This window comes from Accipiter gentilis, chromosome 23 (assembly GCF_929443795.1).
Source record: "Accipiter gentilis chromosome 23, bAccGen1.1, whole genome shotgun sequence".
NCBI classification, from domain to species: domain Eukaryota; kingdom Metazoa; phylum Chordata; class Aves; order Accipitriformes; family Accipitridae; genus Astur; species Astur gentilis.
In genome coordinates, this window is record NC_064902.1 from 13,986,867 (window position 1) to 14,009,923 (window position 23,057).

Below are 23,057 nucleotides of genomic sequence, written 5' to 3' on the forward strand. Positions count from 1 at the left end.
GTGTCTGAGAGGGATATGTGAGGTCAGAGAGGTAAAAATAGTGCCACAGAAAACACGGTCTTATTTCAAATTCCAAGTAACAAAATAGTGCCATTGCTTCCATGTTATTGGTTGTTGTTTTGTGGATGTGATATAAATATTCTGTGGCAGAACTGACTAATCCTCTAGCCCTTCTGTTGTGATCCAGATTAAATAAATGAAACTCAAAAGTATCATTTGGATATTAATATTTTACAGTGTGTTAGAGGCAATGTTCAGAGTATTGTCTGGAGCATTTTCCTATTTAACGGGAATTCATCCAAAAAATGGAATATTTAAAAAGAATCTTTAAGCCTTGGCAATTGCCTTCAGAATTAATTAAAGGCTACACACTTTTAGTGCAATCTGTCTGTAACAGCTGTGTTATACACTAGCAGTGAGCACAGGAAGCAGAACGGTTCAGTAAATCCATAAAGAGCTCAGTAGTGTGGCCTGTCATGAAACCATCAGATTTAAATGTAGGTTATCCTCCTCCTTCCTGTCCTCCCAGAGAGATTGTGATGGGCTTAACTGAAGAGCAAGAATAAAAAAGGCATTGATGTCCATGCTTGAGAAACAACTTGGAAAATTGAATCAAAAGACATTGCTGGCTTTTTTTAATCTCAATTTTCATGTAGAATGGGAATGCTTCTAACTACTGATAGCCACACAGACTTGTGCTCATTTCTAATGAATGCTTACCTAGCAATAAATACAAGTTCATTTGCTAATGGCTTTTCAGCAAAGAGCAACAAAGAGCACAATATTCAATGTTTACTCATTGCTCTAAGTGATTAGAACTAGCTTGCAGAACATACTGTACTACCTTTTTTTTTTTCTTTGTGTCTTCTCAGCTGCCCTCTTTTCCCAGAGTCATGAGGACTAGAGAGTAGTTTCTAACCTGGAACACCCTTGAGGACTAGCTCTTAACAAAGTGATTTCTAGGGAGATATTAGTGAGTGAAACAAGAAGAGCTTCAGGTCAGAGCTTTGACCACAGCAGGATCTGCTTTTGATTGTGGTCTACTGGAATGAAAGGCTAGTTGCTTTTCCATCTCTTCCAGTACAGGCTTTCCAATAGGTAAAATGCTTTCAGTGAAAGATTACTGATAGATTCAACTACAGATCAGAGAGCTTGTAAAAGGATTTGTGTTGCTAGAATGGTGTCATGCACTGTGTTTTGAGTTCAACCACTGGTGGCATGTATGCATGTTAGCTCTGCCCCAGCAGTTGTCAGTGATGCTATGTGGCAGACAGAGCAGAGTCTTGCAGCTTGTAGGCATGACCTGTAGCCAGAAAGCCAGTATTTCAGAATTTGTAAATTCCAAAGAGACATGCTGATTTTACTGTGTAAGTGCTGGCATAGGAGGGTTGCATTAGTTAGAAGATTAGAGATTCCTGTAAGTGGTGTAGTGTAATGATGCCTTGTGATCCTCAGCTGCTTCCAGATCAAAGACTCTCTTCTCCATGTCAGTGTGGCTCTGTCACAACATAGTCAAGCTCCTGCTGTTGGATGGTCATCAGCCTGTTGTTTTGTTTGCAGGCATTTTAAGCTTTGAAACTGAGGAGACTCCAGACAGAATTGCACAACAAGCCACTGTGATGTCTGCATGTTGGCTATGCAGAGGTACCAAGGCAGTTGTGTGATTAAGTAGTTCCTTGAATACAGTTTCCTCCAATAAAAATGGTGAAAATGCATAAAAAATAACTCGCATGTTGGAGCTGGGGCAAGATATCCTCTACTGATATAAACCCAAGGTGATATAGTTAAGTTAGAGCTCCGTCCTTCAGTCTACACGTGTCTGCTTGCTGGCTTTATAAATATCACTCACCATGCTTCACAGATAATATCTCCTGCATGATGAGGACCTCTGTCAAGTGCTACAACGCACTCTCTCACCACCCTGGAAAGAGACTCTAAGGCTAGTTCAGCACTGTTTGCAAATCTGGGTGAAGCACAGTGTGTTCATAGCACTGAGAGCAGAAAACACCAAGTGTCCATTATCGTGGCAAACAAAAGCCCTAGTGTGCGAGTAACCTAAACACAGTGCTGGTATGGTGTGAATCGGTGGCTGTGTGCTCAGGGGGAAAGCTGCCAGCCTAGAGCCAGCATTCCTGTGTCTGGGTATATCCTGACAGTACTACCTACTTACCTACAATAACCATGTGAAGTGGAGCTTTTCCAGAGCTTCACAAAGCCTATATTTAATAATGTCTTGTATTTATAATACCTTCCATCCGCTGGATTTCACAAGTAGACTAATCCTCTCAAATGGTCATTTAGTAGAGCAAAGATGCCTGTTTTACTGACAAAGGAGCTGGAAAGCAGTTTTTTGTGGGTTGGTTTTGAGGTTTTGGGTTTTGTCTTTTTTCTTTTTTTTTTTTTTAATAGCAGTAAAATAAAGGATGAATCTAGAGTCTTATAGTTATTGTTCTCACCATTGTTACTGTATTTTCTGCACGCTGGGTGCTGTACAGAACAAGTGGAAGACACAGTCTGTGTGGTGAGAAGTTTGTGACCTAAACTGGTTAAGTGCTGCAGTAAATGCTGGAGTAGTCTTCTCTTGAAATGCTGCAGATTTTTTTCCACCTCTGTGCTCTAAGCACTTCTGGGCTAATAGCACTTTGAGCTTACCAAGAAAATCCAAGAGGGGTGATGCTGTAGGAGGGAAGCAATGATAGTTTTCTTAGCTTTCACTACAAAATTAACATCACCCCTGAGGAGCTGAGTCACCAAAATGAGCACAGCGTATTACAGATCAGTTCTGGAGGAGATACTGTACCCATCAGCTCTATTGAGCCCCTGGCCCAGCTTGGCATCTGTGTAGCTGTGTGTAGCTTGGATACCTTGTCTGCAAGAGGGAGGGAAGGGAGTAGATTCACAGCTGCATCACCATCTACTTCTCAGTTCAAATAAGATGGTGCTGCTGCCCAGAAAGCATTAATCTAAATGTTGCAGGTATTTATTACCATGTTTCTACTATGCTGTGAGATTCCCCATGCTGTTCAGGACAGTTGTTCCCATCTGTGGCATGGCTTGGGTGGGTCACAGTGGATTTCAAGAGGAGTTGATCTAAAGATCCTCTGGAGAGGAACAGAACAGGTCTGGTGGTTCCTTGGATCTGTCTAACACCCACCCCATCTGGCTTTGCCTGAACTTTGAGGCATGGGATGGTGAAGGAACAGAGCACTGTCCACAGAGCACACATGTTTAAATTGCCTTTTACAGTACTGATAGAGTTGCTGTGGAGAGATGAGTGCCAGCGAGAGACTTCTCCCTGGAAAGTGCAGTAACAAGTGAGCAGGACAAGATGGTCTCCCCCTTGCCTGGACGTGCTGCATCTGCCCAAGGAGATAGGGGCCTGCCAGGGCTGGCTTGGCAGGGCTGGGGGCAGACTGGTGGCCCCAGGGGAGTGGCTGGGAGCCACTATGACTGACTCTCTGGAGGCCTCATCCTGGTACCTAGGTCCTGCTTGGGTGGGTGAAGCTCAGTGGCAGATATGGCATGGGAAGGTTTCTTCTGAAGCACTAGTGGAAGAGTCTTGGACCCAAAAGAGGCTGTTGATAGCCATAGGTGATAAGAGAGAGAAGGATTAATTATGATATCTAGATCAAATACAGAGCAAAGGGGTTATTAGTTTGCTCTGAATGGGAGCCCAGCTACTGTTTATTTAAACAATGGTCCTGCAGGTTGTGTTTGTCTTGGACAGAGGTTTGTCTTACTGTGGTGTTGCTTGTTAACAGTGTATGCGATGTGCAGCTGCTGTAGGAATGTGGTCCTGTCCTGGAGAATTTCCAATATAGCATCATAGGAAAGAGTTGTGCAGGAGTCTGGTTAAACATGGCTTTTTCTGATGTTAAAAGCGTAGCGATCAACTTCAATGCTTGAAACGCCTTCTGTCATAGCACAGATAAGACTCTTCTCCTTAGGTTATGTCCCTGGATTGATGAATCTGTGCTTTGGACTGTTCATTCCGTAAATTTAGTACAAGTCCTGGGCATGTGAAACTTTCCCCAGTACCACCCAGCAGTACCTGGGAAAGTCCCCAAGAACATTACTTGCAGTATTCCAGCTTCTCCTGAATATGCTATGCTTGTCATCTTGATGTGGAGGTGATTGAGTGAAGTCTCCGATACTCCTGCACGCCTCTTTCTATTGGTGTTTCTGCAAATGTCCTGTGTTGGCTCTTTGTGTCTAGCTCTTTGCTTTCTGTGGTTATCCGTGTCCTCTTTGCCTACCTCTCGTAGTAAGAGTGCTATTGAAGGATTTTGATGAGTGTTAATCTTCACTCCTGGTTTACGAGGAGTTATAACAGCTTGTCCTCTCTTGCAGAGTGTTTACCATGCCTCTGGGAACGTTCCTCCTTCCTGTTCTCTGTTTCTTGGGAGCAGTGATTCCACGGGGACTGCAGTATGTCACGTTCTCGCGCAACGCTACAAAATTCCTCCACCTGTCTATGGACATGGAATCTGGGACCATTTACTTGGGGGCCACCAACTTTCTCTTTCAGCTGACATCTGACCTGCTGCTGAAGAATGTGGTTCAAACTGGACCAGTTCTGGACAGTAAAGATTGCCTCCCCCCTGTCTCAAAGCTGGAGTGCCCTCAGGCACACCACACCGACAATCACAACAAGCTGCTGCTCGTGAACGCAGTGCAGAAGGAGCTCATCGTGTGTGGCAGTGTGCACCAGGGAATCTGTGAGAAGAGGAGCCTCACATCCATTGACCATGTCCTCTTCCGACCAGAGAGCCCTGGTGACACTCAGTACGTTGCTGCTAATGATCCCAATATCACCACTGTGGGACTCATAGCTTACTCGAAGGATGAGGTCCCCTTGCTGTTTGTCGGACGAGGGTACACTAGCCGAGGAGTTGGAGGAGGGATTCCTCCGATCACTACCCGAAATCTGAGGGCTCACGGAGGGGATGTTCAAGCAACAGACTCTCACTCCATTTTCTCCTATGAAGAAACAGCAAAACTAGCTGTGGGCCGGCTCTCTGAGTACAACCATCATTTCATTAAATCCTTCACGTATCGCTCAAGTGTCTATTTCTTATTCTACCGTCGGGACCTCAAGTCTCAATCACGTGAGTACAAGACCTACATTTCACGAATCTGCCTGGATGACTCTCATTATTACTCGTATGTGGAGTTACCCCTGCTCTGCCAGAGCAAAGCCAATACATACAGCCTCCTGCAAGCAGCCTATGTCACCCAGCCAGGAAAAGGCCTGGCCCAGGGGCAGCTGGACACCGAGGGAGAAGTGCTGTTTGCAGCCTTCTCTGCCTGGCAGGCTTCTTCTGGCAAGCTGAGCGAGGAGTCTGCGCTCTGTGTCTATGCAATGGAAGAGGTGGATCGCCTGACCAACTGGACTAGGGATGTTTGCTACATGAGAGATGGGAAGTCAGAAGAAGGGGCAGAAGTGGCATATATTGAATACGATGTCAGTTCCAACTGTGTCCAGCTGCCAGCGGTAAGTGACTTTGCACCTTAGCTAGGCTAAGGAATAGTCTGCAACATGTTCTTGTGTTGCTTCGTGTTCCTGAAGTCAGGCCATTTCCCACAGATGGATGTTGAAATCTGCTTGGGTTAAAAGCCTCTGGGCTCAGGCTGTTTCTTTGCTACTGCAGCAATGCAATGCAAGAACTGTTGTGTCCTGTTTAAGTACAGTCTATCTCATTTCTGCTGCAGCTCTCTGCAAGGGGGTGGAGGGAGATGGACTGTGTGTGGCAATGGGGAGAGTATCTGGTGTGACCTGGCCATGAGACCTGTTTAAATGGTGTGCTGGGTCCCTGTTGCTTATGGTGAGGTGCACTTCACAACAACTTCCTGCATGGGCACCCAGGAACAAAAAAGAACATAACCAAAAACAAGTGTCAACATAATCCTGATTTCCTATTAGTCCTTCAAAATTTTGTGCCCATGGAAGACCTTCTCCTGACCTGGTGGTTCTTTGTCTCCAGAGCTATAAGAGGTGATAATCCTTCTTGAAATTCTATGGCAAAGGCATGATGGGATGTTATAGGATAAAAATGTGAACTGAAGGGGCTGCGACCCTGAATCCTTGCAGTCTGTCAGCCACGCTGGCTGGTGCTGTGACACTGGGGACAGTGACACAAACACAGAGCAGCAGCGTTTTCCTGGGGCGGTGCTGGAAGCAGTGTCCTGGCATGAGGCTCTGTGGTTGTGAGTAGCCTGTTTTCACGGAGGGCGTTGCTAGTCCTTAGCAGAACAGCATGTTATCTTGTGTCTTCCTTCTACAGAACAGGCTGTCCATATAATTGCCTCTTCCCAGCCTTGTGCTACAAAGAGCAAAGTGGTACCACAGAGCTTTGGAAGTTGCTGAGTTTGGTGGATGTGTGGTCCAAAACCAGCTTTCAAATTATGGTTTTCCTTTCAGTAGCTAAAGCTGACCGTAGAATACTTGAGGGACAAGGGAATGGTAAAGAGCGGACTTGGAGCAGGACAAACATAGGGTCAGGAGCAGTATGTAAGAGTCGGGAAGCAAGAGACTGCCCAGCTTGATCTACTGCTTTCACTGTATTTCTCAGCAATACCCCATGTGTGCTTTGCTGGGCTGCATGGCAGGAATTGTCACAGGTGATTTTTAGGGCAGCTTGAGGGACTTAAATGTCAAACTGGTGTGAGTACTTCAGAAAAATCCTTAATTCAAAATGATGTAGGGTCTGCCTGTACCATTTGATCCCATGAAGTGGGTGCACAGGGTGGGAGGAAAAAGGCCGGTCTCTGCTGTGTGATTCCTGGTGCAAGATCCCAGGATCCCAGCTGCACAGTTTGGTACTAGTGGGCTCACTAAAGTATGGCATCTTATTAACAAGTGTGTCCAATGATATGTAAATGTCCTAACAAACTTTATCCTTCACCATTCAGTACATGGTAGCGGTTGTCATTAAGATTGTATCTAACAACATATAAGGGTCTGTGCCAGCTCCAGCCTGCTCCATTCAGTGCTGAGTGGAAGTGCCTGTCAATGAACGTTTTATGCAGGAACAGTTTTAACTGAGTTTCAATGGCAGCAGCTTGTGCCATATGTAAGAATAATGCTAATTAATTTCACGTTTTTCTGCCTCCAAACCAGCCTGTGCACAAGGTATGCCCTTTTCCCTAGTTAGCACTGCCTCCAATTTTTAGCCCATCAGGAGAGGCTAAGATTGAGTTTTACAGTTCAATACAATCCTTTCAACTGGAAAAAAAAAAATGCTTGCTTTGATAAGAATTTCAGAACCAGTGAATTTGTTCAGTTAGCTGGAGATCCATTAGTCCTCAGATGCAGGAAACTACATAGATGCCATTAGTGACTTGATAATTGGAAGTGTGAAATGTCTTTCTGCAAGGCTTGGGAAGGCTGCGTATCTTCTGTGGGTGTAGTTTTCAAGGTATGTAACTTGTCCTTTTGCACTGAGCTTTCAGTCCTCTTTATGCACAGGTGTAATTTGTCCTGTTGCAATGTAGGAAGTGCACACCAGAATTCATGGCAGCAGCTTCATCCTAACTTGCTGCATCGCAGTAGGACACTGGATGATCCCTGAAGTGTATTTTCAACTACGTTGTCAAGATGTTATTCACTGAAAACCATTCAAACAGCTTCTATGTGAATTTATATTAGCACTTTATACAATTATCATGGTCTTAATCCTGTAGAATGGAACAAGTTTCAGCTGTTGACTGTCATTAGCTGTGCTGCAGGCAGTCCCTGCAAGGCCATGGGCAGGCTGTGCCAGTGCTGGGAGAGCTTGCACAGGTCACGTTGTTTATGGTAGATAAACGTTGTGTGTGAAGTGACTTGTCCTTGGCATGACATATAGGCAACAGCAGTGCTAAACACAACTGGGATATAACTATTTCTGACTTGTATGTATTTTTTTATTTTAAGCAAATTTTGAAAAATCAGCCTCAGTAGTGGGGTTGTTAGGCTCCAACTTTTGTCTGAATTGATACAAAGGTTGCAGAAGATGGCTAGAATCCCATTCAAAATAAACACTTGATTCTTTTGAATATGGGAATTTAGCTGTGGCCCACTTCCTAATAAGTCTTATAGGAAGTGGATGACTGGAGAAATAGAAATCTTTAAGTTACAGCAAGGAGGTTGGAAGAAGCTTAAGAATCAAATGACAGAGCTGCTAAGAAAAATATCTGTCACTAAAAATGAATGATAGCTTACAGGATTGTAAAAACTAACAATCATTAGAAGTTGTAACCTCCTCCGAGGCTTTAAGTCAGAGACTTATGCTTAGTGTGCAGAAAATCAGTTGAATTAGTATTTGAAAGGAAAACAATAAAGCATCAGAATGAAAGTAGTTCTAGTCTAACTGGCATTGTTTCTTACATGGAACCTCTGTGTTAAGCCTTGCTTCCCTGCTAAGATAGCAATATATTTGAGAAGTGAATAGAGGTTAGCAGGTTAAATGTATTTTACTGTGGGATTTCCATAGACTTTGTCAAAAGCTCCTGGTCATTTTTAGTTTCTCCAGGAAGCTGTCAAGTATTAAAAACCAAAAACAAACAAACAAACCAACAAAAAAACAACAGAGAAATGGGAGGAGAGGGGGGGAAAAAGGTCAAGTTTTCTGTGGGGTCGGTGGGAGGTGATGAGCAGATGCCTCAAAAATGCCATGTTGTGCCGTTATCGCTGACCTCTGGCGGGGACGGCTCCATTGCCTGGTGCCGGATGGTACCGTGCAGCTCATTGCTGCCAAATGCAAAGCCACAGACATCAGACAGAAGGAATATGTAACTCTGCTCACAAGGAGTCTAAATTCAACCACATTGCCCGAGGCAAGAGAGGGAGCTGGAGTCGGCGTGGACTGCGCAGTTAATGCCTCTGCTCCACATGCAGCTTTGTAAGAGTAATTAGTAAGGGGCTGGAGAGGAGGGTGAAATTGATATCCATGAGGCGTTTCATGATGAAAATCATTAGTTTGCACAAGCCACATTATTTGAAGACAAGCCACTGATCAATTAAAAAATGGTGGTTTTAATAGTAATTGATTGGGTGAACAATCCTGTATTCAGTCTCTAAAGGGATACTGTAAAATTAAAGTGGACGCAGAACAGGGTGTCAAGAAAGATATAAAGCAACAGAGGATCTATCCTAGACAAGACTGAGTTTGTTACTTAGGAAAAAGATGAATTGTAATGGAATTATCTTCTCTCTACACATACAAATAGTAAATAAGTTGACAGCTTTCATTCTCTCTCCTTTAGAATTCAGTAAGTGAAAGTTTGGTGGGACTGGGAGGGATCTAACTGAAACAGAAGGATGACTGGTTTTTGCACAGTGCTCTGGAGTTAATTTTCAGAAAGCTCACAAGATGCAGAAGGATTGAAGCAATATGCAGAGATGACTCGACTTTTTGTGGGTCTCTGGTGTCTACAATTTCTATGTCTAGTTAGTAAGCACTTTGGAGCAGGTTGTGCTCCACCCTGTGTTTATGTATGTCCCGCTGCTTTGGGATTCTACTTCAGGCTTAGAATTTGTAGGTGATAAAACCATGCTAATTGTTGGTGGTGATTCTTGTGATGAGGTGGTTTTGCACTGGAAGCAGGAACTCTCATCTTCTTGTTTTTGCTTTGAAAGGTACAATGCATCTTCCCCAAAACTGTATCATGGCACTGTGTAGCCAGTAAAGTTTTTTGGAGAACTTAAGAGTTTATTGGAGTTTCGATGCATGTCATTACTGATGCTGAATGGACTTGCTGAGAGGTCTGCAGGATTCTGTGAGGGTACAAACAGCCAACATACTTAAATTAATTATTAAAAGCTGTTTTTTTTACTTTCAGTGAAAAAGCTTAGCGGAGTTCAAAGCTGAATTCACTGCTGGTGCACCTGTTTAAGGAATTTGGGTGGAAGGGGATGGTGGGAAGTGTTAAAGGTGCTAATGTTCCTTGTATCTTTTTTTTTTTACTGATTTCCCTGTTCTTTCCACTCCCCAAAAAAGGACACCCTGTATGCATACCCCTGTGGCTCTGACCACACTCCCAGCCCCATGGCCAGCCGGGTACCATTGGAAGCAGCCCCCCTCCTGGAGAAAACAGAGGCCCGTCTGACAGCTGTGGCAGTGAATGTGGAAGATGGCCAGACCATTGCTTTTCTGGGAGACAGCAGAGGGAGACTGCACAAGGTATGACCTGGATGCAACAGGAAGCAAAGAGGATAAAACTAATCAGCGATGCTCAGGTGCAAGGGGCAAAAAAGGCAATTTCTCTTGTCCCTTGGGAAGTCAGGTTCCTACTAAAGATCATTACTATCAGATAGTCTCTTCTCACACTGTACTGGCTGTTGAGAATGTGAATGCCTCAAACAGTGGTCATGTTGTCTTTGGTTACATCTTCACTGAGTCAGCATCAGGGCTGGTTCATCCTGCGTGGCTTCCACTGGTATTGCTAGGCATGTGCTTCATGTGGCTGAAGTCACTGCATTGAGATTTTGGTGGGGGGTTGAAATCCTTACACACAGCAGTGGTTCCAACTTGTTCCTGATGTAGGATAGGTACCCCCAACTCCTGCTGTGATGCTTTGCCTGCATGTAACTGTGACTCTCTTGCAGGTGTACTTAGGAGCAATGGGAGATGCACATATATATGCGTCTTTAGCTATCCAGTTAAATAGCATGGTGAGTGGAGACCTGCTGTTTGACCAGTTGCAGGAGCACCTCTTTGTCATGACCCAGTCAATGGTAAGAGCAATAAAATCCCTTCCACAGAAGAGCTGAAAGCATTTGAGGTCCAGACAAGCTACTGATGGGAGTAGGGGAGGCAGAGAAACAGCATGCATAGCTAAGCCTGTGCTGGGCAGCAGCTGCGTGCCAGTCTGGCTTACAGGGTTGGGGACTGGCCTTTTGCAAAAGCTGGAAGAAGCGTGGGAGAAGTCTTGTTACCCTAAACTGTGGCCTGTTTATGTGTACGTTTCCTTAAGTCAGACTGTATCAGCAGTGATGGAGGAATGTGAACTGCAGGTTATAAAAGGCTGCTCTATTGGCATGAAGACAAGCAAGAGACTGCAAATTCCTGGGTTCCTCTGTGTTGAGCAGGAACTGTTTGGACAACAGTTTGCATCTCTATCTGAGCAGAAGAATGCGAGCCTTCAGGGTTCACAAGTAATGTGATCTGTCTTGGTTTTGCAAAAGATTAAAAAGAGAAAAGGGAAGTTTTGTGTAATTAAAACTGTGACACTTCTGTTTTTAATCAGTTGAAAGATTAAGCTGTTCTGTAGGCATGTAACCTACAAAAAGCAGAAATGTGTGGTAAATATCTTTAGATAGCAGAGTTGTGATCTGACTGGGTATATAATAACAGTCTTGCAGATGAAATCAAGCTGTATAAGGAACCACACGAGGCACCTTTCCCTCTTCTTTTGCTTTCTGTAATTTTGTTTGTGCCCAGTGGCAGTTGAAGGAGGCACTGCAATGCCTCAGGCTCTTGGGATATTGGTGTCTGCTGAGTAGGAAATCAAACTATGGAAACTTTGAGAGGTTTTGTACAACACCGCTCATATTGGCTCCTTGAGCTGGAAAGAAAAGGATTTTCCTAGCAAAGGAAAAAGCAGCCCTTGAGTTACTCTGAAGGAAAGAACAAACAAAAAATGAGAGCATGCCAGAAAATCACTGTTTCCCTTCACTCCCCTGCCCCCCCCATGCACTTTCAGATACTCAAAAGGAGGAGTTGAAATCTGTAAGTGGAAGAAGATTAGGGAAATGTGAAATATATCCTTAACAGTAATTGTTCTGTCAATTAAAAAATGTACTTAGCAAAAGTAATAGGTTGGGGATTAGAAGTTGGTATTTTAAAGTAACTGACAGTGTAGTAGCTGAAGTGTAGTAGCAGATTAAAGAGAGGGCAAGAGGCTGAAATCGGCAAGGATGGTAAATTAAAGCAGAAGTGTCTTGCAAGTAAAACTTACCCTACCCAGATGGCAAAAGGTTTTTGTTCCACATTGATCAAGGCTTCTTGGTCTACTTTCAGTCAAAATGATAGTTTTTCCAGATAGAGCTGGGCAATGGTGCAGATGCATTCAGAGGCCTCAGCTGGAGCTGCTGTCTTCAGCTTCAGTCACCTATGTGTCAAGAGAGATTATCTCCCATGACAGAGTCCAGAAAAGCAAAAGAGTAAATGGTATTCAGTCTGCTATTCTTTGATCCGTTTTATTCAAATACAATTTTATCACTAAATAAAGTCTCCTTCTTGCAAAAAGTGTCACAGATAACCTGTTAACACTTTGCTTGCCTCAGTACATCTGTACAGCCTGATATTTACGTGTCCTTCACCAATATGTGAAATGGCCATTGAGATGGGCTCTGGAAACTTGTTCCTTTTTTCTTTATGCAATATTGGGGATTAAGACGTTTCAGTGAGCATGTAGATGACGGAACTTGCTAGTTGGGCAGAAGAAGCCATAGACCTGGAGCCTGTGTTGTGTGTGCTGCTTTTACACTGATGTCTTTCTCTGACAGGTGGTGAAGGTTCCCATACTGGAATGCTCCCTGCACTTGGACTGTGAATCCTGTCTGGCATTGAAAGATCCTTACTGTGGCTGGTGTGTCCTTCAGGGACGGTAAGATAGATCCCAGTTCACCTGCAAGGATTTTGGAGGGATAGTGCTTAGGGATTGTCTCCACTTACTCTCTCTCTTATGCCTGTGTGTCTGGATTAAGTTTTAGTTCCTTTATGGGATATTCTTTATGGGATTCTGTCTAACTTACCATTCCTCTGTCTGCCTCCCTAAAACACTGCCAGCAGTCACTGTTGCACACAAGGGTATCTTTCCATTGCTTTGTGGGTCTTTGGTCACCACTCATGATGCTCCTGTCCAGTGGATTTCAGCCTGGTTTTAGTCTGATTGCAGCTCAAACTGCCTCATTTCAAATGTAGAGAAACTATCTTATCTCTTCTGGTGTCACTCTCTTATTTAACAGTCTTTTATTTAGCACTCTTTTTCACTTGCTCCCCTATTGATGTTGCTTAATGAGACATGGCTTATTCTGGTGTGTCTGTCTGCTTGCTGGCTCTGTCTCCCTGTAGAATGCCGTAAGAACTAGTTTATGACCCTTGAAGCTCAAAAAGTGCCTACCCATGTATATTTTGGCAACACTTCATTGTATTATTGAAGGTGGTGGGAAGCTGGGACTTCCATAGCTTGTGTAGCAGCTTCCCCAAGACTCTAGCAAGGCTTCAGACAGCCAGTGTCAGCTTGGAAGCCAAACATGTCCTGCTAGGGCTGCACGGGTCTCATGGGGCTTCTTGCTCTTTTCCTGCAGGTGCAGCCGTCGCTCTGAGTGCTTGCGGTCCAGGTTGAGTGAACAGTGGCTCTGGAGCTTTAACTCTACACAGCAGTGTCTGTCTGTTCACTCACTAACTCCAGCCAATATCAGCAGAGAGGAAAAGAGAAATGTGAGTGGTGACAATCCTCTGATGATGCTCAAGCATGTAGAAAGTCCCCCGCAAACTCTGAGGAGTCACAAGTCTTCCTGTTTCTTTCAGTGGGGTACTGAATCACTGAGCCTTCAAGCACAATGTTGTCTGCCTCACATAAGGGACTTAACATCTTGGGTCTAACAGACAATTTAATTGTTTGGGGTTCTTTTTCCCCCTAAAACTAAATGTCCCTGCCTGCTGCGAGTTACTGGGTATTCTGGAATATTTGATGGCTGCTTGGGTGGGGTCCCTCCTTGGCTTGGTATCTATAAAGTGCCTGTGTCTGTGGCTTCACAGTGTTTCTGACACTTGCTGTCAGGAAGATCTGAAAGGAGTTACCCAAAATTATGGCTTCAGTCTGGCATCTGAGAGCTGGCAGAAAAGCTAAGAAGGTGCTGTAGTGTTTTGAAGTCTGTCGTGTCAGGAGGTGGCAAGAACCTGTCTTTTGCTAGAGACTTGGGCAAAGGGGGAAGTTGCTAATTGCTTGGTAGATGCCAAGTTCAGTTTGGGAACGGTAAGAGATAATGAATGGAACGCTCAGTCCTAGGAGGCATTATAGCAATAATAGGTGTATAGGTAGATAACTACTTTATGGGGCTCTTGCTTTGAAAAAATAGAACTAGAAAATCAGATGACATGAAGAAGAATGTGTTAGAGGGCAAATTATTTACTGGATATTATTGAATTGGTAGATATTCCTGGCTATCTTGGACTTACCTCCTCTGCGTGAGGAAGAATTTTACTCGTGTTACTTTGAAGATTATGAAAGCCCAGCAGTTCTGACAGAGTCAGGAATCATGTGTCCTTCTCCAGATCCCAGCCAAGCACCAGCTTTGCCAACAGGAGCAGGTCAGTGAAATGCTTTAAATGCAGCATGATAGCTCTGATAACATTGTTGGGAGAAAGTATGTTGTAGGTCCGTCACATTGCCAGAATTAACAGCCATGAATGTATGTGGTCTGTCAGCAGGTGTTCATTTCATTCTGTCATAATATCTGTTTGCTTTCTACTTGTTTGTCACACACATCCTGTGCTATTTTGGGCTGTTGCCAAATTCCAATGCCAAATTCTGGTAGTTGGAAAGGAGATCCTGCTTGAAGGGTTGTATGCAAATCTGAACATGATATGAAATGCAGTCTAGGGTAGTGACTGGTTTGGCAGCTTTGTCATAAATCTGGAGAGAGAACTCTCTTAAATACTGCTTTATTATTTAAATCAAAATGTAAATCTTCTCAAAATGCATGTAGTAGTGGGAGAAGGAAGTACATGTAAGGAAAGGCAAGAAGAACCCACAGTCCTTAAAGTTAGAAATTAATCTGCAATGCGGCATAACCTCAGAAAATACATAGTCAGCCTTCTATTACTGTGAACAATAACCAGCTGAGTATTGCTAATTGGCCACTCTAAAGAACCTGGAAAGTTCTCAGTTTATAGTCTTTGCCTTGGATTTTACCCAGCCTGTCAGTGTGAGCTCTGATGAGCTGATGTCTTCAAAGAGCTTGTTCATCTGAAGTAAAAGGCAGGTGCTGGTTGGGAAGCATTCCACACGATTCACCTAAATGGCTAAACAGATTTTCCATGCAAGTATGCAGCTGGCTAATAGGACTGAAGCAATCTCCATGGACATAACATGACAGCAGAACCCAGCTAACACACTCATTCAATCTCAAACTCCTTCATTTTTAGTTTTATTTACAATATTATTATATCTAGCTTTCACATTACTTTAGTCTGGAACAAATCAACCAGGTCTCCACTCAGGGTGGTCAGGCATAGAGGGAAAGGGGTTCATGTGCTGCTGCTGCTGAGTGGCCGGAATGGGCTTCTCTATTTAGTTCTGCAAATGTGAGCCTGAATTTAAGCACAGTTGTGAAAAATAGTGTAGATAAAGCCACAGTCTAGTTCCCATTATTCCAGGCTTCGGATATTCTTACTGACTCCTTTGTAAGTCAAAATTTATTTTGAGACTCCTTAGATGCTTTATCTACGTGACTTTCATATTGCATCTCTGAGACTTAACAAGTTGCTTCTGTTTTCTAGCCTAAACTTCCTCATGGATGGTTTGTGTCCGTTTGATCTATTTGTGTTGTCCTTTTGCTTCCACAGCTCTTCTCCCACTCAATGAACTATGGCCAGGCATTCTTAGCACCGAGTTTTGCCGTGTTAACTGTGTGCCAAGTTCATCTTCTTTTGTTACTCAGAATTCCTCTTTCCTTCACTGTATTGCTAGCCCTTCTTTGCACAGCTTCTGTGCTCTGCTAAGATGAATTTGAAACTGGTAAACAGAATTGTACACTGTTTTCTAAATGAGGTGTTATCAGCGCCTTAGATACTGGTACTTTTCTATTCCTAATTGTAATACTTTTCCCAGCTCACTAAAATATTTGGCTTTTTTCAGCTTTCTTTTACAGGTTGCATACCAGCTCATCAGTCACTTTAAGCTGTTGAGCTCCAAGTTGATAGCAGAAACTCTTGCTCTCAATTTGCAAGTGCACGACCTCATCTTCTGTACTGTTGAACAGTATTGGCAGTCATGGGAAATAATGGCCTTTTTGGAGAAAGGAATATTTATAAATATGGTGTCATAACCCTGAAATCCTGGGAGGTGTTAGCCCTTCCACCACTGCGAAATGCAATCACCTTTATGACAGTGATGGGAGTTGACAGTACTGCAGTGACTCCTGCCTCCAGCTGCATATGATAGCCTTATTTTCTCCCAATCATGGGTTTTCATACACACCTCGTCATCAGCTGTTTTACCAGCATACTGCTTTACTTGTCATCCTATCAGGAATGCAGCTTAGGCCTGACTGATCCTTCACCAGACATGTTAATTGTTTTGTTGTGAATAGAGCTTGCTTGCAAGAGGAGGTCTGAATTCTGAGAGGAACACTGGACAAGCTTCGTGTTACTTATTTTTATAGCAAACTGTCTTGGAGAAATGGCAGCTCCTGCAGTTGAGCAGAGCATGCAGTATGTTCCCATTATTTGGAGAACTAATACCCAACTCCAGTGTTGGGAGCATTTGTCTGGATCAAGATTAATTAGCTGGTTTAGTACTGTCATATGCAAAATATCTCCTTCAGGCTCATGCTATCAGCTGTAGTAAGTTTTGACCATCTCTGCAGCTATTTGGTCTATCAGAAAACAGTGATAGTCTCTTCCCAAAGAGAACTGGGCTATCCTGAGTCTTGTAGTTGACACGAGACCTGGATTTAAAGCAGATAAGCCTTCAGTCATTGCAAGTGAGATTACAAGTCTTATAAGCCTCTTCACTGACTCACTTCTTAGTCTGGACATAAAACAAAGCTGTCAAGGTGAAGGCAGTATGTGAAGGGCATGTCAGTTCTAAGGGTTTGGTTTTCCTTTGGATGACAAAGGAAGACAATCAGCTTTGAGCCTGGAATGTTACGTCTTCGTCTAATACAGAAATGACAGTAGAATTATAGGAAATAAAGATGGAGGGATCTTCAGACTAGTCTTCCTTCACATGGAACTTATCCAACCTGTTTTTAGTGTCCGTAGGATAATCCAGTGATTGAGATGCTAGAAGCATGGAAGGGAATCTGCCTCCATGTTTGCCAGTGTCTTTCCTAAAGCATGCTGTGTCTCTTAAGAGTGTGGTAGACTTATAGTGGCTCCATTTCTAAGAAATTTTTATTTTCATTTTCAGATCATGTCACCATAAAGCTCGTAGTGCGTTTCCATGACATCTTCATTGCTTCTGTGGACTTCTCTTTCTATGACTGTGCTGCAGTGGCCCTGCTGTGGAAATCGGCACCGTGAGCACCTGCTTTTTCTTGTCTGTAGTTATAGGGAGGGTAGCTGTCCCTTCCTGGGTCATCTTAGCAGCTGCTTTTCTATCATTGTTCCAGGTGCCAGAAGTGTGTGAGCAGTCTCTGGGGTTGTAACTGGTGCATCCAGCAGCACCTCTGCACCCACAAAGCAGCCTGTGAGGAAGGAACCATTATCTACAATGAAAGGGTGCGTCTCCTACTTGATCCAAGTCCTATGTGATATAATAGCCTCGGTGAGTTGCAGTGAGTCAGATCTCTTCTCAGGTAAAATAGCAGCTGTCAGTCATGTCAAGCAAGGAAGTGAGCTGTTGGAGCAAAGTCTCCCCTTGGAGCGACACAAGGTTCCACATCCCTGATGTTACAAGACCTTGCTAGGTTTCTAGGGAATTTCCACCAGATGAAGCAGGTCACCCTTCTCTTGGGGTTATGCAGCCTGTGTTTTCAAAGCGAGGGACAAGAAAGAGCAAGATGGCAGGGAGGCTGCAAGTGGGGAGGTGGAACAGATGCCCTGTTTGTGGCTGCCACAGGTGGCCTTGGAATTTTATGGGGGATGAAGGCAGGCAGACCTCCCTCTGAGCAGAGGCAAGTGCAGTCATCTGTTGCTGGATCTTCTGCATTGTGAGCATTCCCCAGTCCCATCCCAAGACAAGGTGACATGAGGTGCAGCTCTCATTGAAATCCAGAAGGTGAAGCAGCCTCTTGTGGACACTGCTATGGGAAGTAATGTGGAGTGTTTTTCTGCTTAGGTTTTATTCTGTTTCATTTTTTTCTCTTTTTCTCACCCCACCATGTTGTTTTTCTCTAGGCCCAGATCCCACCCTCAAGTGTGTTTCCTTCTTCAGCAGCTCCCCTCACCAAGTCCTCTACCACGCCCCCAGCTGCAGCCACAAAACCCATCACTCCCCCAGTGCATGTGGTACCAAGCACTGTGCCCCTCACGGAGCCCAACCATGTCACGCTCTCTGCAGCCTCAGACACGACGACTGAGCCTACAGAAACCCTCAGCTATACATACTTGACTCTCTCAACTGAAGCAGCCTCTCTCCAGGCTGTTACAGAATCCCCTCTACCACCACCAGCAGACAAACCTGCTGTCACTGTGCCAGAGACAACTTCTCCCGCTGCATCTGTCCTCACCAGCCCATCCAAACATGTGGATCATGCAGCCTTGCCCACTGAAGGGCCAGCCACTGCCCAGGAGCCATGGAATACTAGCCCACCCACCACCCTAGTGGGTAGTCCTCTGCACACATCTGCAGCAGTAGCAACACCTTCCTCTCATGTCACCAATTTCAAGTGGCCTCCAAGTTCTTTTCCTACCACAGAGGCACTGACATCTGCCATCTCATCTCCTCAAACCCCCAGCCAAGTGCCAGGGAGCCCTGCTGCCTCTGACGACTCTCCCAGATTGCTGGGAACTGAACTACCTGCTTCAGAGCTCCCACCATCGGCTCCCCCAGACTGGCTGCTGGAGGAAGGCACAGAGCTCCAGGACACAGAGGACTGGATGGATTTGCTACAGGCTGAGAATGACACATCTCCCTTCTCTGCTTCTACTCTTCTGTCGGGTGATGGTGATTCTTCAGAGAGGGATGTCCCTGACTTTCCCAGGATCCTCCACCCTGACCTCGACTATCAGTATGATGCCCCTGAGTTTTGGGAGGAGGTAAATCGCTGGGCTTTGGGATTCACAGTCTAAGGCTGTAACACTCTGAAACTTTCGTACAGATTGCTGCTCTAGTATTTCAGCACGCTGGAGAGGTGGTGCCCTCTTGAGAGTATAGAAGCTGACCGCTGTAATGTGTAGGGTGAGAAGTGGCACCCTGAGGAAGAAAATTGTGTGCAGGGTTCCCAGGTCTTGTAGAAATGCTGCTGGCCTGAAGGTGGCAGCTGCTGTGATGTCCAGCATATTCATAGCTTTCTGCTGTTCACCTCTTTGGGCTCTTGCATTGCTTTCTTGAAACTTCACGGTAAAGAAGCACGGCCGAGTCTTCATTCAGGCAGGGCTTGTTTCTCTGTTGGCATGTTAGGCTTTGATTCCCTGTATCAGAGCCATGGAGATCTTTTTCTCTAAAGACCTGTGTTTGTTTTCAGAACGAAGAGCTTAGCTGGGGTCCAGATGCATGTCCCTGTGTGCAGGGAATCCAGGGATCTTCGCTGTTTCCAGTCAATGTGGCAAGGAAGATAACCCTGCTGGGAAGGAACTTCCACCTCTATCAGGTAGTCAGCCCAGCGCCATCAGCATTGAGAAACTGTTTGGGCAACCTGTCCACTGGACTGCTAAAAATACATATGAGGCAGTTGTGGCTCTGCCTAGGTTTCTCCTGTTTTCAGAAACACCTCGAGGAATGACCTACTTCTGTGAATAAAGAATTACATAGCTGGATTTATTGGTGGGTAGGAGGTCACTCAGAGAAAGGGAGAGTACAGGTGTGCACCAACCTGCTGGAGAAGATCTGCATGCGTTTGGATTAAGTTGCAGCTGTGCTGCACTGTAGATGGTAGTTCTTGGAATAACTTCCTGCTGAATCTCTGCTGATTGTTTGTGTCTCCATTAGGTTAAAGATAAGTTACCTGTTCCCTTTGCTTTCTGGCACGCTCATGTTAATGTGGCTATTCCTGTCATACCTGAAACTTCTGCAATGGGGAAAACCACCCTTGAAAGCTATGTTTCTTGGGTGTGCCTCTGATAAAAATTCTCTTTGCTTCTCAAGACAGAAGACTGATTTAGTAACCTTTTACAAACAACTGCCTCAGAACATGCAGCCCACAGATTAATTGTTGCTTTATATGTTAAACCTGATATACTGCACTGCTCAGAGGAGTGGAGCTGGTTACAGATGCATATTCATCTTTTTTACAGGGAGTGTCTAAGCAATTCAGTGGAAGATTTACAGGGGGAGAGAGAAAAAAAATATACTTAGTTTTTTTTGAGGTGCCCTGCCCTAATCGGTGTACTCTAGTCTTCATTTCCAAGCTAGTGTTTCACAGAGACATGCAGGCATAACTTTCACAGTCTTGCTGGTTTTTCTTTAATTCCTCCTCCTGTGCTGAGTTCTCCCCACACTGACATCAACGTGCTCCCTTCTAGGTGTTTTGTTTTGTGTTGGTTTACCTTTCATACATGGAGGCAGTGACAGTATAGGGAGCCCTTGAATATTGCATAGAGTTGGCATAATGAAGGGAATGAGAGGAGCACACTGTTTGCACAGTAAGTGGCTTGGTAAAAGATACTGAATTGGAGAGGCGGGAGTACACTGTTGTGTAGCAGGAAGCTCCATATAGTTGAGAAATGGTGCCCTGTGTACCTTCTCTGCAGGACCAGCAGCAGGACTATGAGTGTGTCTTGAATTTGGAGGGGAGAACAGTGGTGATGGATGCTTATGTGGAAGGAGAAGAAACAAACCAGTCCCTCTGTTATATCACCTGCCAGATGAACCAGGTGAGTGCTCAGAATATGATGCCATTTCAGAGTTCACACTAGTGCTGTTTTTGCTCAGCAAAACAGCAGTCTGGAAGGCAAGCTCTTTGGGGAAAAGAGCATGCTTTGCAAAAGTGTTTGTAGAATATTTAGCACTATGGGGCCCTCATCTGTGATGCTGCTGCCTGCTGGTACTGGTATCTTCAACTTGCAGAAAGATTGTGCGGTCTGAGCCACATGACCCATTGCTGCGTTTTCTGTAGTACAGGATGATGCCATCTCCAAATCACCACTCATTGCAACCTGCCAGAACAGTGCCACTTCTGCTTTAGCTTGAGGCACTGTTGTTCATGGTTAGCTGGATCATAACTTCTGTGATGGTGGTTCTTTTGTGAAAAGAAAAATGCTATTAATACTAGTTTTGTTCTTAGTGGTGGGAGCTAGCCTGTGGAATGTAAGATCAACAGGCAAAATTAAAACAGCCACGTACATTTCTGGATGATGTGTGGATTTTACTTAGGGCAAGATTTGCAAGCAGAGGCGATATTTTTAGTTCACTAACTCATATAATTAAGGGAGAGGAACATAGGCTCTTGTGCACATGAGCCCCGTGGACCAATTGTAATCCTACATCTTCAGCTCTACTGAAATTGCAGAAATGCCAGCTTGAGCAGTTTCCTGAGCAGATGGCTTGTAGATAGGGATTAGCCATTTAGGAATGCAGTTAGGAAGTTAGACAAGTATTGTTGTGAGCACACATTTGTTTTCAATGTTCATCCTAGTGTACCAATGCCTGCTACTCTTTCCAGAGCAGAATTGTGACTGTGTGAACCAGTGAGAACAGGCCTGTGCTGCCACTGCCCCAGCTAATGCTGCCTTGTCTGCATTGATGGGAAGCTCCATGTAGGCTTTATGTGCCAGTGCATTATGCAGGATGGATGCTGATGCTTTTTGCCTATTCAGCTGGCTTGTTTGTGCCTCTATTAAGCCCTTTGTCTTGATGGTCTTTGTCTTTGCAGTACAGTTACACAGCGCCTCAACTTGAATTCAACGCTGTGGTGTTTGTGCAGAGGGGACAAAACCTTCGAGTGGACAGTGCTGCAGACCTTCACGGTAGGGGTGCAACACCTCCCCAGCAAAAAGACAGCAGATGAGAATTGAGAGCAGGAAGAGATTTGAGAAATCCTTGAATGAGGCTTTCTGCATCTGTAGTAGTCCTGTCACAGGGAAACTAAGGAAAACATACAGGCTGATTTCTGTTGTTTGTCATGGGAGGGAGGAGGAGAGGTTCTGTGCGAGATGCCAAGTTGCTGGATTGTTCTGTGCCCTAGGGGGTGTTTGCCAGATCACTCTGAATTTTTCTCCTTTGCAGTGACTTTTTACAACTGCTCTGTGGGACACACTGATTGTAGCCGCTGCCAAACAGCTGACTCAAAGTACAACTGTGTGTGGTGTGGAGGTGACAACCCCAGCTGTATCTTCAGGGGCTCCTGCAAGGAAGAGATAGAAGACCTGTGTCCAGCACCTCTCATTCACTCTGTGAGTAACTTGCTCACTAGTGTACTGCACCCAGGGCAAGGAGGGCTCCATTCTCCATTTGAAATCAAAGGGCTGTGTGAACTCAGAGTGCAAAGAGTGCAGCTCAATAATACATGGCCGTCTGAAGAGCAAGTTAGTCCTATTCTACTGTGATCCTTCGGTGTTGAGAGGATGCTAGACTTTTGCGCTGGGCTTTCAGTTTGCTGATAGAGAACAGTGGGGAAAGATGCATTTGTATCTCATGTGAGCTGAAACTGGCACGCCAGAAGCAGCAGAATCATTCAGGAGCTGGGAAAGGGTCCACAGATTGGATCCTCCAACTGTCCCGAGCCAGACCCTGAAACAGGTTGGCCCAACTGAGTCTGGGGCAAAGGAGGGCAAAACCTAATGATAACAGCAGAGCAAGGATCGGAAAGGCATGACAGGTTACTGGAATTAATTATTTTTGTCTGTTTATTTTAAATGTTTCTTGCTAACTGCCACATGACAAGTGTCTGTAGCCATGTGTCCCTTTTGCTGTCAGCTTGTCCTCCCTCTGGTGGCACACAAGTTCCACGTGCTGCATCTTGTCTTAGTTTATCTTGGATGCTGCTCAGGGACAGAGCTTTGACGTTTGTGCAGCATGCAATTCATTGTCGTACTGATGCTGAGGGGGGAATGGTGCTTGCTGCTTCAATACTAGTAACATGTATTGGCTTGTGCATTCCCACTCTTCAGCAGAAATGTCCTATGGAGTGGTCAGCATGTTGATGAGAAGGCAAAGCAGGCAGTCCTTGCCTTAGGAGTCTGTAGTAGATTACCACCTCTGGGGGGGGACTGCTGGCAACAGTGAGGTATGGGAAAGAAGGC

General features: G+C 44.7%; 1 protein-coding gene across 4 annotated transcripts in view; it reads left to right on the forward strand.

Annotated features, from left to right (window-relative positions):
• PLXNB1 (plexin B1) overlaps nt 1-23,057 on the forward strand; it is an 83,891-nt gene that overhangs the window by 37,882 nt on the left and 22,952 nt on the right. For 3 of the 4 annotated variants that reach the window (XM_049827176.1, XM_049827178.1, XM_049827177.1), the window contains exons 3-15: nt 4,351-5,494; nt 9,981-10,163; nt 10,589-10,717; nt 12,491-12,591; nt 13,295-13,427; nt 14,144-14,300; nt 17,125-17,233; nt 17,327-17,435; nt 18,054-18,914; nt 19,343-19,468; nt 20,568-20,690; nt 21,689-21,782; nt 22,042-22,208. In XM_049827176.1, coding sequence (XP_049683133.1) covers nt 4,361-5,494; nt 9,981-10,163; nt 10,589-10,717; nt 12,491-12,591; nt 13,295-13,427; nt 14,144-14,300; nt 17,125-17,233; nt 17,327-17,435; nt 18,054-18,914; nt 19,343-19,468; nt 20,568-20,690; nt 21,689-21,782; nt 22,042-22,208 — 3,426 coding nt within the window. In that variant the 5' untranslated portion in view covers nt 4,351-4,360. Of the gene's footprint in view, nt 1-1,649; nt 1,705-4,350; nt 5,495-9,980; nt 10,164-10,588; nt 10,718-12,490; nt 12,592-13,294; nt 13,428-14,143; nt 14,301-17,124; nt 17,234-17,326; nt 17,436-18,053; nt 18,915-19,342; nt 19,469-20,567; nt 20,691-21,688; nt 21,783-22,041; nt 22,209-23,057 lie in introns of those variants that run through there. The other variant, XM_049827179.1, reaches the window with a different exon arrangement.